The following is a 14,859-nucleotide window of genomic DNA, read 5'->3' as shown; positions in this document are numbered from 1 at the left end:
AAAGCGCCATATATCTACTACAAACTGTGTTGGAGTTTGACTAATCCCTTAGGCTGCTGTTTCTAACCTTGTATAATCTCAGATACCATTCAATTTGCACTGTCAGTTTTATATTGATTGGATCATAATCTATAATATGTAACTTGTATTTTTTGATATTGCTAAATAATAATAAGCTAATAATCGTTTGTAAAGGCAAGCATGCCTGTTGAGTTGCCGTAACATTTTTTTTCCAAACCTTGGACTGAAACTGCTAACAACTGTCTCGTGTATGGAAAGGCAAACAACTCCACCCACCCAAGTTATATCTACCTAAAGCGGAGTTACAGTCGTTTTCGAACCTTATTAAAAGTCAGCAACTACAAAAAGTGTAGCTGTTGACTTTTAATAAACACACACTCACCTGTCCCACAGTCCAGCGATGCGGCCGCCCAAAGCCTCGCTCCTTTCCTTCTCCTCTCCCCGGTGCCGGCATCACAAATGTGGGCATCCGGCTGTGACAGCTTGCAACTTCACAGCAGGGTGCGCACACCGCATGAGCAGATTGCGCTATGCCTCCTCAGTGGCCGGCCAATCTTCTGGGACTTGTGATGTATCCCAGAAGATTGCAGGGAGGGAGGGGGAGAGGAGAACTTCCTCTAGAGCCACCTAAGCAGCCCTAACAGAAGTGGGAGCGGGCACCTGTCAAAACTGGGTACCCGCTCCCCCCCCTCCCAAAAACAATGACATGCCAAATGTGGCATGTAATGGGGTGAGGAGTGCTTAAAGTGGATGTTCCACTTTTGGGTTGAACTCTGCTTTAAATATCTTTTAGAGCCCTTTCACTCTGAGGTGCTTCTAAACTGCCCATAAAACGCTAAGCGCTTTTGCAGTGCTTTTTCGGTGCTTTTTAGGCTCTTTTCAGGCATTTGCGGTGCACTTTTTAAAAGGACACATGACTCAAAAACTTCTCCAAAAAACATTATGAGGCGCTTTTAAAGCGCTTTTCAGCACTTCCCATTTATTTCAATGGAGAGGGGTATTTTTGAGGCCCTTTTTTTTAGCTCCCCAACATGCTCCAAGATGCTGCATGTCTGATTTTTTCCACAGCACTGCCAGTGCACTGCCCCAATGTAAAGGCATTCATTGATTTTAATGGGAAGCAGTTTGATGGGGCACTATTCCTTCCACTAACACCAATAACGGTGCGCCTATCCTCCCACTGATGCCAGTGACGGGGCACTATTCCTTCCACTAACACCAATAACGGTGCGCCTATCCTCCCACTGATGCCAGTGACGGGGCACTATTCCTTCTACTGACCCTGAAAGGACACTATTGCCCCCAATGACAACAATGTTGGGGCACTATTCCTTCCACTAACACCAATAACGGTGCGCCTATCCTCCCACTAATGCCAGTGACGGGTCACTATTCCTTCTACTGACCCTGAAAGGACACTATTCCTCCCAATGACAACAATGATGGGGCACTATTCCTCCCAATGACGGGGCACTATTCCTCCCAATGACACCAATGATGGGGCACTATTCCTTCCACTGATACCAATGACGGGCACTACTCCTCCCATTGACACCAACAATGCACCACTATTTCTCCTACTGACATCAATGATGGGGTACTATTCTTCCCACTGACACCAACACTATTCCTTCCCCTAATACCCAAGATGGGCAGTCGTTTACTCCCACTGATGCCAAAACATTTTCTACTCCCACTTGCCACAGTCCGAGCCTCCTAAAGTCTGAAGGACAGTAAACCGGCCCCTTGTTTAGAAAGTTTGGAGACCCCTACTTTAGCAGATAAAACAGTTCATAAATATGTTCAGTATATAAACTGTATATTTAGCCTTGAGTTCAGCCTTTTTGTACAGAGCTTACCTTTTCACCACAATAGCTGAGACGGAAGATGGCCAGAGGCAGAAGAACGTACTGCAAACCGAGCATCCTGTAAAAACAGAATTACCATTAACTGATGGGTCACATTAATAATCCAACTTTTATAAATCAAATAAACAAAATTTTCTGGTTTTACTGACATTCAACCTAATAACACCAGACAAAGCACCAAATGCAAAATCCAACGTTTGCTATTAATCTTTTTTCATCCTGTGCTTCAAACGTTTGGTCAAATAACAGCAACACCACACTGGGAATAATAGACCCAATTAGCCATTACAGACAACATAATGTAGCCCTGGTCACTAGCCCCTTAAGATGCAGGAACTGCACCGCCCTGGCATCATTTAGGCTGTTCTAGATTCTACTTGCTGGTGATGGGCAGCTCAGCGAGGCAGAAAGGCAGAGGGAGGAGATTGGCTTCATCAGCAGCATGCAAACTTAAGCCCATCTACCAGAGACAAGGGGACAAACAAACTAGGGGAAAAAAATGAAGGTGTTTTCAGGCTGCAGAGGGGATGGGGATCCTTTTAGGCACCAGGGGTAGTCTAGAGCAGTGGTCCTCAACCCTGGTCCTCAGGGCCCACTAACAGGCCAGGTTTGCAAGATAACCGAAATCCATCCCAGGTGATATAATTTGCTACTCAGTGATTGCAGTACTCTAGTCTTCATCTCCCCAAGGTAATACCTAATATCTGGCCTGTTAGTGGGCCCTGAGGACTGGAGTTGAGGACCACTGGTCTAGACAGTAGCATTGCCTAACCCTACTAAGTCTCCTCTGTGTCAGAACAGCTGCCAGGTGGACCAGGAGAGGTAGAATCTTCAACAGAAACCTGCTGGAGGTATTGCAGCCTATTTCTTATTCACCGCCATATGGATGGCAGGTGAGGTCATCAGAGGACCTACAGTTTCCAGGTGGACATTTATCGGATGTCAGATTAATGAGCAGTCGTATTGTTACCTCCCTATGTTCAAAACTTAACTTGTACCTGTTTGAGAGCTCTGTTGCTTTGAAGCAACTTTTTAAGTAGTCCTCCTCATCCCCCACTGTCTGCCATTTTGGGACACTTTGTGAAGATACAATAACCCTTTTGGATTACAAATACTTTCACTTGAAGGTTTAGCACGCCTCCATTAAGATTAACCACTTCTGGACCGGAAGATTTTCCCCCTTAATGACCAGGATATATTTTGCGATTCGGCACTGCGTCATTTTAACGGACAATTGCGCGGTCGTGCGATGCTGTACTTAAATAAAATTGACGTCCTTTTTTTCCCACAAATAGAGCTTTCTTTTGGCGGCATTTGATCACCTGTGCGATTTTTATTTTTTGCGCTATAAACAAAAAAAGAGCAACAATTCTGAAAAAAAACGGAATTTTTGTAAAATCTTACCGTAAAATTCCTTTCTCTGAGTCCTCCGACAGTCGCCGCCCACTCATACAGTCTTCACCAATGGGGTATTGACTTCCCCATTGGTGAAGACTGTATGAGTGGGCGGCGACTGTCGGAGGACGTAAGAGAAACAATATTTTTTTACATTCTGCTATATAACATTCTCGGAAAAAAAAAAATTAAAAATCAAAATTTTTTAACATTTCAGGCCAATTTTTTTTTTGCTACACATTTTTGGTAAAAGACAAAGAAATCGCAATAAGCGTATTTTGATTGGTCTGCGCAAAAGGTATCGCGTTTACTAACTACGGGAAAGATTTGTGTCATTTTTATTGTTTTCTTTTTTTTACTAGTAATGGCGGCAATCTGCGATTTTTAGCGGGACTGCGACATTGCAGTCCCCTAACTGACATTTTTGACACTTTTGGGGGGGTCAGTGACATCACTACAGTAATCAGTACTTAAAATATGCACTGTTACTGTAATAATGACACTGGCAGGGAAGGGGTTAACATTGAGGGTGATCAAGGGGTTAAATGTGAGCCTCGGGGAGTGATTCCAACTGTGGGGGGGACATGGCTTCTGAAATGACCATAGAGACCTGTGATCCTATATAGAAGGATCACAGGGGCTCTATGATCATTCCAGGGAGAAGAACAGTCAGCTGTGTTTACAACAGCTGACCGTTCTTTTCTCTCAGTGTGGAGCGATTGCGGGTGTCAGGCGGCAAACCCGTGCATCAGCTTCCCCACTGCCGACTGGGGGCGGGAGAGCGCCGCAGTTGACGCGTGCTTGCCCCCTAGCTCCCTGCTTGCGCCCGCCGTAGCCCTACGTCGGTTTGCCTGGGGGAGCCACACTGCCGCAGTAAATACACGGAGTGTCAGTGGCGTAACTACAGGGTTTGCAGGGGTTGCAATTGCAACCGGGCCCCATGCCCCAGGGGGCCTGTGCGGCTCCCCTGTACACCAGGATGGGAGGAGCGGCGGGGGCAGCATGTAGAGAAATCACTGTCCTCTTTTTTCCTCCTGAAGCTGCAGGAGGAAAATGGAGGAGATTGGTTCTTCTGTATGCTGCCCCCGGCACTCCTCCTATCCAGTTCACTTGTGTTCTGCTGTCTCTGGGCCCCTGTGTGCTCCCCCTGTCCCCCCCCCCCACCGTAAAAAGGGCCCTACAACAAGAGTAAAAGACCCCAGGATCAATGGGAAGAGCCCCAGGCTTAAAGAGAAGGGCCCCCGCCAGGTATCCGGGGGGCCCTTCATAAATTCTTGCACTGGGGCCCTGAAGGTTCTAGTTACACCTCTGCGGAGTGTGGTCGGCAACCGGTTAAAGGGCCCCTCCACCGGCAAACTCTGTGGCAGATTTGCCTATTGGCCAGTGGTTAGTTAGGGATAGTAAACTATTGCTAGGCCCCAAATGAACAAAGTCCTGGTGCTCCAAAGTAAGCCTGCATGGCTGTATGGTCTCTGGAGTAAGGTGCACGCCCTGTCGCAGCTGAAGCAATCCAAATGAACAAGAAACTTGGATGGCTGCACTCCCACGAAAGATCCAAAATCTATTTTAATTAAAAATCTATAAGAGCAACACAGTATATAGATGTACAGACAGGGGAGGGAAGAAGTTAACGTGTTTCACATGATAAACGTGCTTTCTCAAATCCATAGTGACATAACTGCTGAACACACTTATATATCCGATAACATGATTGCTCGGATGTGTTCAATTAGCAGAATCAGCCCGTTCTTCCATGTCCGTTTCTATTTCAAATAACAAATGTGTTAAGATGCTTATCCCTTACAAAATATAAACCATACCCAACAAAACAAAGGGAAAAATTAACACAAATAAAAACAAAGGAACAATAAAATTAAAATATTAGGTACAATGAGTGCTGGAAAGCATAAACATCAGTAATACTAGAAAAGAGATCTGTGACGGTGTTCACCGTCACTGGGAGTGAGGGACCGATACTTGGGGGACTCTGAGAGAATGGTTTGGATGACTTCAGGCGGGAGAGTGATATTTCTCAACAGTGTCTCTCAAGAAAAGTGGAGATTTGATCCCACTTTGCACTGTGAGACCTGTGGCCTGTTGCCATGGAGTCTGTGACACTTAGATGTGTATTCCATGTAGTAGACATACCGACTGTCATTGCCAGTCTTGACCTATTGTCGATCTATTGAGCTGGGGTGTGGATTGTGTTAAGTCTGCCTGTCCCGTTGTTAAATATTAATGACCTCACATTGTTCTGTCCAGATGGCCAGATAATTAGTTCAGGTTAATTCTGTTTCTGTATACAATTTTATCTGCATAGGATAATGTAATCAGACAACCCCTGACCTGTGTGTAGTAATTGGATCAGGAGGGGGATGTGCTCATGTGTGTATACATTGAGTGTGAACTTGTTCAATAAAGGAGAAGGTTTCAAAACTTGTACGAGCTAAGTTGTTGCCTAGCTTTGTATGAGGGCGGCTAGGAAAATCTGGGATATATGTTCATGACTGCAAGGAAGCCGTATACTGATGGAAGACCCCAAGTACAGTGTGGGTCGACGGTTCTGTTACAAGATCTTATGTACATACTTGATTGTAAAAACTTAGAAGCAAGATCTCAAGCATAGTAATAGGTCAGGTCCCATTCAAAGTTCAAGTAGTAAAGCAAATCTCCTGCGCTCAAGTAGAATATGACGGAGGGAAGAAGGTTACACTTCAGACTCAGGTGGAAAAAAGCCAATGGTCTTGCTGCCCCCTCAGGATCAAGGGTATCCAGAACCAACTGAGAGAAAAGACAAAAGAAAAAGGGGGCACACCGACCTAGTGCATCACCACTAAAACCATTTATTAAAATATTAAAAAGTATACAATATACTCACAAGGCAGGTGTGATAATACACACATCAACATTGCATATAAAATCTCCAAGGTAGCCAAGGTCCCATACGTAGCCGAATGGCATGCAGAGTGCCGCATGGGGCTGCTGTGGCTGGGCTGACGCGTTTCAGGGGCGAACCCCCTTCTTCAGAGCCAGAAAAGTTGCTGCTCATTCAAAGTTCAACCCTTCCGGGATTCTAGTTTGAAGGATGAATATCCAAAAAACCTCCTGTTTTCATAGAAGTCCAAAACTGCTACCACCCCTCCCAAGAACTATCACCTTTTCAATACCTTGTATCTGCAAAAAAGATATTCAACCTTCAAACTAGAATCTCGGCAGGGTTGAACTTTGAATGGGACCTGACCTTGCTGCTCTTATGAAATGCAATCCAGAGTTTTTGACAACAGCTAGGTGGCAATATGTAACCTGTTTTAAGGGTGAACTACCATGGCGCACTGGCGTGCATTGCAGGGTGGTTGCGACAAAGCCACATTACCTTTAATAGGTCACATTTGGCAGTGGTACTGCCCTCCGAATGCATCAGAGAGTTTAATTTTTGTGTACAGACCTAAGAATGTCTTTATTTAGGTGGGCAATCAGGGGGCAGTGAAAGCGAGGCTCAACCACCTACCTTAACTTCCCCTTGGATGCACATCTGAACAAGCCCTAGCAGAGCCAAGAATTATATCGGGGAGATCTTACTGCTGAAGTATCTAAGAAACATAAACCAAGTGAGGACTGAACTTTAAATGTTGCGGTTACTATTATCCTAAGGAAAGGTTCACTTTAATAAGACTATATTTTGTGTTTAGGACGAGTTTTACAACTCATAAATGGTGCAATTACCAATACTTTTAGCAGTAATGCTCTTTTACAGAGCACACAACTCAGCTTATTATTTTTCTTGCAGCCTTTGTAAACCGTCTAGTGCCTGGAAGGGATACAATGAATTACATAAATTCTACAAAGCACCAGCGAAAATAGAATTTCCCCAAATATAGAATGATGAGCAGATGATTTGGGTACAATAAGCACCACTAGGGGTTCTACAGCCCTCTCAGGTCGTTCTCCGTGTCATCTTGGCAACACTGAGCTCTAACGTTTAACAGGATAAACATAATGTTCCACAAACCTAAAATAGCTAGAGGATACCGTGCTGATGCTATAACCAGGCACTAGTACGATATCAAAGGACCAATAAAGCCAAAACAAAAATATTACAGCAGCTTATCAGTCTTTAGATGTGGTGGCAACATTTTTTTTCAGACTTTTTTCTTTTCTTTTGACCTGGTATTCCTGCCAGTAACACACTTCCTGTCCTGGGGGGACAACACTCATTCACTTTACTGTATCCATAGAGGAGCTTTTTTGCCAGAATAAATGGGAAGTGTTCTGTAGTCCACAGAGATAGCTGACACAAAACATAATCGGCTCACAGGATCAATGAGTATTTTTTGGGCACTTAACTAACCAAGCGTCTGCAATCGCTTGATTTATTCTCCCTGGAGAAGAGACGCCTGAGGGTGGACATGATAGCAATTTTTAAATATCTCAATGGGGATCTCAGCTTAGAAAAAAAGCTGTTCAGTCGAAGGGATTGCATGAGGACTCGGGGGCATACAATGCGATTAGAGGAGAAGCGTTTTAACCTCAGGCAACGTGGGGGGTTCTTTACTGTTAGGGCTACAAGATTGTGGAATTCTCTACCACAAGAGGTGGTTTCTGCGGGTAGTATGGTGGCTTTCAAAAGACTATTGGACGTGCATCTCAAGGATCAGAACATTCAGGGGTATGTGAGATGATTACAGCCACACACACCTACACAGGTTGAACTGGATGGACTATTGTCTTTATTCAACCTCACCTACTATGTAACTATGTAACTATGTAATATTTACAAAAACACTTGCAACTGAATTTTCACTAGACCAAAATGGGGCGAAGAAGAGACATTCATTGTTAGCCTTTACATGCATGCTAAGTACTTTAAATTGCCCTGTCCCCTTTTCCTCTGTAAAACAATCAGATATAATTTTTTTTTTGCCCCCACTCAGGGGGTCCCAGCCCCACACTTTAGTCTTTTCCCACCTTGGCATGAATGACTTTCCCCTTGTTGCCTCATTCCCAAAGCCTCCAGGGATACTCATGCCGTGAGTGCCAGAAGGCTTCAGGTCAATCATACTGCATATGTAGGTGGGGTGCAGCGCGGTGCGGTGGCAATACCACACACGGTCCAAGTGAGTTGAAAGAACTTGTATTGAAATTATGTAAAGACAGTTCACAATAAACTCGAGGGGAGGACAGCCCAACCAGAAACTCTCATGGGTCCAACAGCGTGTAGAAAGCAGGTTTCATCGGAACTGACAGCACCTGTTAGGAGGGGCATCTAGTACCCAAGCAGAAGGATGTCCACAAAAGTTGCGAGCCCTACACTTTCCCTTCCTTTCAGGAACCTTTCCCTGCCACTATGTCTGTCTCTACTAGGCGGGGCATCTGTCCCTACTCTAATTACTCACAAAATGCACACCAAGCCTGGGAGCCAGGTAGATATTGAATCCAAGGGTTCCAGACCCTCTCAAACTGGACAGCAGTGTCACGAAGTATGCTGACCAACTTTTCATTAGTAATTTTCTAGGTAACTTACACTTCATTAGCGCCTACTCAACCACAGGTTACTTCCAGGCAGTGGCAATTGCAATTTACCAGAAACAAAGTGAATTAGAGCCTGCGCATGTCAAGGTATCCCCTCCACAGGTTCATTAGGTAGAGCTCTTTTGGGGTCTTTGATAACATTTACCAAGGTCACAGAGTATATTAGGTTATTGGCTCTGCATCTCCTGTGCCATGCCCGCAGCCTCTGACATCTCCTGTACAATGCCCACAGGCCCTGCATCTCCTGTACCATGTCCGCAGCCTTTGCATCTCCTGTACCATGTCTGCAGCCGCTTAATTTCCTGTATCATGCCTGACACCGCTGACATCTCCTGTACCATTCCTGCAGCCTCTGACATCCCCTGTACCATGTCCGTAGCCCCTGCATCTCCTGTACCATGCCAGCAGCCCCTGCATCTCCTGTACCATGCCCGCAGCCCCTGCATCTCCTGTACCATGCCCGAAGCCCCTGCATCCCCTGTACCATGTCCACAGCCCCTGCATCTCCTGTGCCATGCCTGCAGCCTCTGCATCTCCTGCACCACACCCACAGCCTCTGCATCTCCTGTGTTATGCCCGCAGCCCCTGCGTCTCCTGTACCATGCCTGCAGCCCCTGCATCTCCTGTACCATGTCCACAGCCTCTGACATCTCTTGTACCATGTCCACAGCCTCTGCATCTCCTGTACTATGTCCGCAACCTTTGACATGTCCTATTCCATGCCTACAGCCTCTGCATCTCCTTTACCATGCCTGCAGCCTCTGACATCTCCTCTACCATGCCCGCGGCCTCTGACATCTCCTGTACCATGCCACCAGCCTCTGACATCTCTTGTACAATGCCCGCAGCCACTGCATCTCCTGTACCATGCCCGCAGCCTCTGACCTGTACCATGTCCACAGCCTCTGCATCTCCTGTAACATGTCCGCAGCCTCTGAGATCCCCTGTACCATGCCCACAGCCTCTGCATCTCCTGTACCATGCCTGCACAGCCTCTGACATCTCCTGTACCATGCTTACAGCCTCTGTATCTCCTGTACCATGCTCGCACATCCTCTGACATCTGTACCATGCCTGCAGCCCCTGCATTTCCTGTACCATGCTTGCCGCACCTGCCTCTCCTGTAACATGCCCACAGTCCCTGCATCTCTTGTACCATGTCCACAGCCTCTGAAATGTCCTCCTTTAGCATGCTCGCAGCCCCTGCATTTCCTGTACCATGCCTGCAGCCCCTGCATCTCCTGTACCATGCCCGCAGCCCCTGCATCTCCTGTACCATTCCCGCAGCCCCTGCATTTCCTGTACCATGCCTGCAGCCCCTGCATCTCCTGTACCATGTCTGCAGCCTCTGAACCTCCTGTTCCATTCCCGCAGCATCTCCTGTACCATGTCCGCAGCCTCTGACATGTCCTCCTATACCATGTCCACACAGCCTATGACTACCTCTTGTACCATGTCCACACCTTTTACCACTTTTAACTGGAATTTGCTCTTATATAAAGCCCTATGTGCTTCATATCTGTCTTATCTATATATAATACACTCTTCAAATGTGCTTTAAAATGCATTGTTTTCCCTTTTATGAACAAGAAAATAATGCCATTATGCTGTTGGGCTGGTATAATAATGCTATGGGGCTGAAATGAAATTATTTCCAGGGCTGAATTTTATTCTCAGTCCAGCCCTGATGTAGTCTGTACCTGATCTCTATTAGGTCACCCAACCTTCGGACATATACCCGGTTTCTGTGTGCTTTAACAAACTTTTTTATCTCCATTCTGCCTACTTATTAATGAAAATATTATATATCATTTATTGACTGCATGAGGGACATTTTTAACTGTAACTGGCATATTACAAGTTATTACACAACCATGAATGGATTTTGCTTATGTCCACCTCGCGTGCAAAAAATATGCGAAAGTGGAACTTAGGAAATGTCAGCATCATGAAGGGAGGTCACTTTGTCTTTTTTTGGACAAAGTTCTCTAAAAACTGAGTAAGCAGAAAGATTAGTCACATACTAATCATAGATCCTTACAACACAAACCTCGAATAATGCAGAAGTGGAAAAAACACAAACAATAGAAACACTTCTATTAGCTTGTATAAAGTCAACAACAAGTCATTTACCCTACATGGCAGCCTCATTCTTCTTGACATCCAAGATATTTCCCGTCAGTCTGGCTAATACCTATCAAAGAGTATTTTCTTGCCCGTGGTATAATTTTGTAGCCACAGAACTACAGGGTGTCCCAAAAATCTCTATACATAGTAAAAATTAACAAACTCATATTATTTTATAGAATATTTTATATTTTTGATAATTTTGATATTTTTAAATATTATTAAATGAAAATGAACCCCTTGACGCCGATGTAACCCAAATATGCATCCTTTGGCTTCAAGGGGTTGTAGCTGCATTACCCCGGTACCGTTTTTTAGAGTGGACGGTCTGCTTTCTTGTGATAACAACCAATGCGGCTAATCAGCCGCTCAGCCATTATCGCAAGCGGTGGGTGGGGACGTCCCCCCCTCCCACCGCTCCTCCCGGGTCTCCCATCCCACCGTGAAACCCGAGCGACCAGCCGGCACATCTGCTGGCTGGCCAGAAATCTGAACAAAGCCGAAATCTACTTTGATCAGGTCTTGAATCTAGTAGCCCAGAAGTGATGTCATAACATCACTTACAGTTACTGGAGCCTTAAAGGAGACAGATTTTAAACAAAATTACAGTATTCAAAACAGCCAAACTTGCTTTTTCAATGCTTTTGGATCAGTGATTGGGTGAATCTACAGGAGACAGCACCAAGGTTGGATAAGTACAACAGCTGGAGCTGCTTTACTTAGCTAATAGGGAATCCATTTTTGTTTGGCTAAGGCTGTAATTGGACCCTAAATGACAAACACTAGCAATTTTATATTTCTCGATAGAGGATATTTTAGCCAGGCTTTTAATTCTGCCTATGTCTACATTGTGGAGATATTCTCTCACTTACCCTCCCTCTGATACCTGCACAAGGGTGTGTTGGTCACAAGGACAGGTAGAAAGGGGCAGCAATAAAAATATTTTCAGATAATTGAACACTTCTCCAATCGACTAAACTGATTTTGTCTTCTTGGTTCTAGAGACTTCCCGTCATTCTTTGGTATGACAGGAAGAGAGGCGAAATCTCCCCAGTAGGTTCACAGATAGTAACAAACCCTTGACAGAAGTTCTAGCCATTCCTAGCACTATCCAAAACAAAATGACTTGGAAAAAAAATGCATGAGGGTAAATCTACCATTGGGGACATCCCTTTCAGAGACAACTGTCCAAGGTGGAAGTTCCCCTCATTTTGGGAGATTTCCTATAATTTAATTTTGCATCTCTGGGACAAGAAGTGAAAGGAAATCTCCTCAATAGTACATAAACAGCAAAAAAAAATCTGGCAGGGATTTTCACCCTTCTCGATTGGGTCCAAAGCCAAAATAAATATTTTGGCTATATAAAGTACACTTTAACCTCTGCGAGCCTCCAGGGGTTTAGGATGCCGGGAGGCGAGGTGGGGTTTATGATCACGTGACTGCCGTTATTAGCTGTTACGGCAGCCACATAATCTGAAAGCTCCTGATCGCCAGCAGCGATCGTGAGCTTTCCGTTAGCTGCCGTTAGTGCGCCCTGCACGCTCTCGGCACAGCTGTATATCACCAATTAACGCAAATATGCGGCCGTCAACTGGTTTAATGGCTCTCCATAGTATTCTCACGCTTCCTTCGGCTGCTTCATAAAAGGTTATATAGGAAGGTGAAGGGAGGGACAGAGGAACTAGGCCAGCACAAACAATAATTAGAGAAGTCCAGAAGAGTGGAGGGCTATGATGTCAAAGGAAAATGGGGCTGTGCTAAGGAAATTACTCTCTTGGAGTAGTCACATTTTCTAGAAAGTGTAAGAGCCGGTCCACACTAGCGCGACTTGTCAGGCGACTTGTCGGCCTGACAAGACGCGCTCCCTCGCAGTCCATTGACCGCTACAGGACCCGTTCTAATAGGAGCGACACAAGTTGCTCCGACTTAGAAAAAGGGTCCTATACTACTTCGGGGCGACATCGGAGCGACTTGCATAGACTTCCATTATGTGAAGTCCCTGCAAGTCGCTCCGAAGTCGTGGTGCATGGTAATGCACAATTCGCCCCGAAGTAGTAAGGAGTCATGTCACCTTAGTGTGAACCGACTCTAAAGGCTCATTGCAAGTAAATAAACAATGCTTTATGAAAAGGAGAAATAATGCAAGTAAGCATTGAAAACACTAGATATTCCTGTTTTTTTTTTTTTTAGTTGATGACAAGGTCTCTTTAAGTAAAGAAAATTCTGATAGTGAGAGAACACTTTGCCATTTCGGTAGTTGGCCTGTTTCCAATTACCAGGTATCCCCTCCAGTTTTGACGAAGTGTGCCTACATGTCAAGCCTTTTAGCCACACACAATTTTCAGTTTAGACAGCTGGAGACACACTGTGCTTTCCCGGTGGCTATGTGGAGACATCCTGGTGAATTGTGTCATCTATATTTATGAATACATTAAATTCACTGAATTCTTCATGTCCTTTCCTACTTCCGAGGACCTATCACACACAAACACAGCTGCATGTGTGACCCGCATCCAATGTTTTCTAGCATTGTTTCCTAGCTGCAGAATGACACAGATAAAAGAAAGCCATACGTGAAAGTCCCCTGCTGTATTCCTAAAGTAAATCTTTTCTTTTAATGGCTTTCTTCCCAGTTAATTCCAACACATCTGCTCAGAACACATTTTTCACATATGATGGGCCCTCTGATAAAGGACAATGGAAAGAGAAATGGTGATATACAAACCAAACCATTACCAACCAATTTTCACGTTGGTGACATCATTGAAACAAAAATACAGATTGGCTGACGTGGAAAACAATATCTGTAATTTAAGGCACTTTCCAGATATGAAGAAGTATAATACCCTTCCTCGAAGGGATTCTAGGACAATATCCCCCGGACAATATCCCCCCTGGACAAGAAGGAGTAATAGTGGCACATCGTTGGTATTAGTAGGAGGAATAGTGCCTAATTGTTTATATCAGTGGGAGGAATTATGCCTGATTGCTGGTGTCAGTAGGAGGAATAGTGCCCCATCATTGGTATTAGTTGGAGGAATAGTGCCCCATCATTGGTATTGGTTGGAGGAATAGTGCCCCATCATTGGTATTAGTTGGAGGAATAGTGCCCCATCATTGGTATTAGTTGGAGGAATAGTGCCCCATCATTGGTATTGGTTGGAGGAATAGTGCTTATTTGTTTAAAGCAGTGGGAGGAATTATGCCCACTTGCTGGTGTCAGTGGGAGGAATAGTGCCCCTATCATTGGTGTCAGTGGAAGGAAAAATGCCCCATTGTTGGTGTCAGTGGAAGGAATGGTGCCTCATTGTTGGTATCAGTGGGAGGAATTGAACTCTGAGGGCCAGATAAAGGCTAGCAAAGGGCTGCATTTAGCCAACATACCCGCAGTTTGGAGACCACTGGTCTGGAGGGCCATTCTTGGGGAGACAGTAATAGGAGACCTTGTGGCACTGAGTAGAAAAACAGGGGCATGTGCCCTGGGTGCCAAATTCCAGCAACTCCCCTGATTCTTACACAGGGTTTGCACCAAATGATCAGAGTGACAGGCAGCTGCTTTCTAAACAAAAAATGTAAAAAGGGCCAACTGAAAGGAAAATATTTGCCAATTTAGAAACATCCTGACATTAATCTAAAATTAATATAGGATTTCATGGGCTGGTTTTAAAATGACAGCAGCAGTTTCCTCTAATGCTAACCTAACCTACATACTCCCTTGGATTAATAAAACGGTGGTCCTAACTAGGGACCTCTGCTGGCACTGTATGAGGAATGTAAGAGGAAATATTTTCATGTCCTGAGCAGTTTTACTGGCCAAGCACCCAATGATATCACTGATGCAAGGGTGGAGGAATCTGAACCACAAATCTTTAGCAATGTCACTAGAAGACAGATAATCTTCAACAGGGTTTCCTGCTGG

At 44.9% G+C, this 14,859-nt stretch overlaps 1 protein-coding gene across 2 annotated transcripts in view; it reads right to left on the bottom strand.

Moving 5' to 3' along the window:
* ADAMTSL4 (ADAMTS like 4) overlaps positions 1 to 14,859 on the bottom strand; it is a 386,071-nt gene that overhangs the window by 286,929 nt on the left and 84,283 nt on the right. For both annotated transcript variants that reach the window (XM_082242909.1, XM_082242910.1), the window contains exon 2: positions 1,881 to 1,947. In XM_082242909.1, the coding sequence (XP_082099035.1) occupies positions 1,881 to 1,946 (66 nt within the window). In that variant the 5' untranslated portion in view covers position 1,947. The remainder of the gene's footprint in view (positions 1 to 1,880; positions 1,948 to 14,859) is intronic.

The sequence above is a fragment of the Pelophylax lessonae genome, assembly GCF_965119305.1.
Source record: "Pelophylax lessonae genome assembly, chromosome: 13".
NCBI lineage: Eukaryota > Metazoa > Chordata > Amphibia > Anura > Ranidae > Pelophylax > Pelophylax lessonae.
The sequence above is the reverse complement of the archived record's forward strand: the minus strand, read 5'-3'. Positions and strand labels throughout refer to the sequence as shown.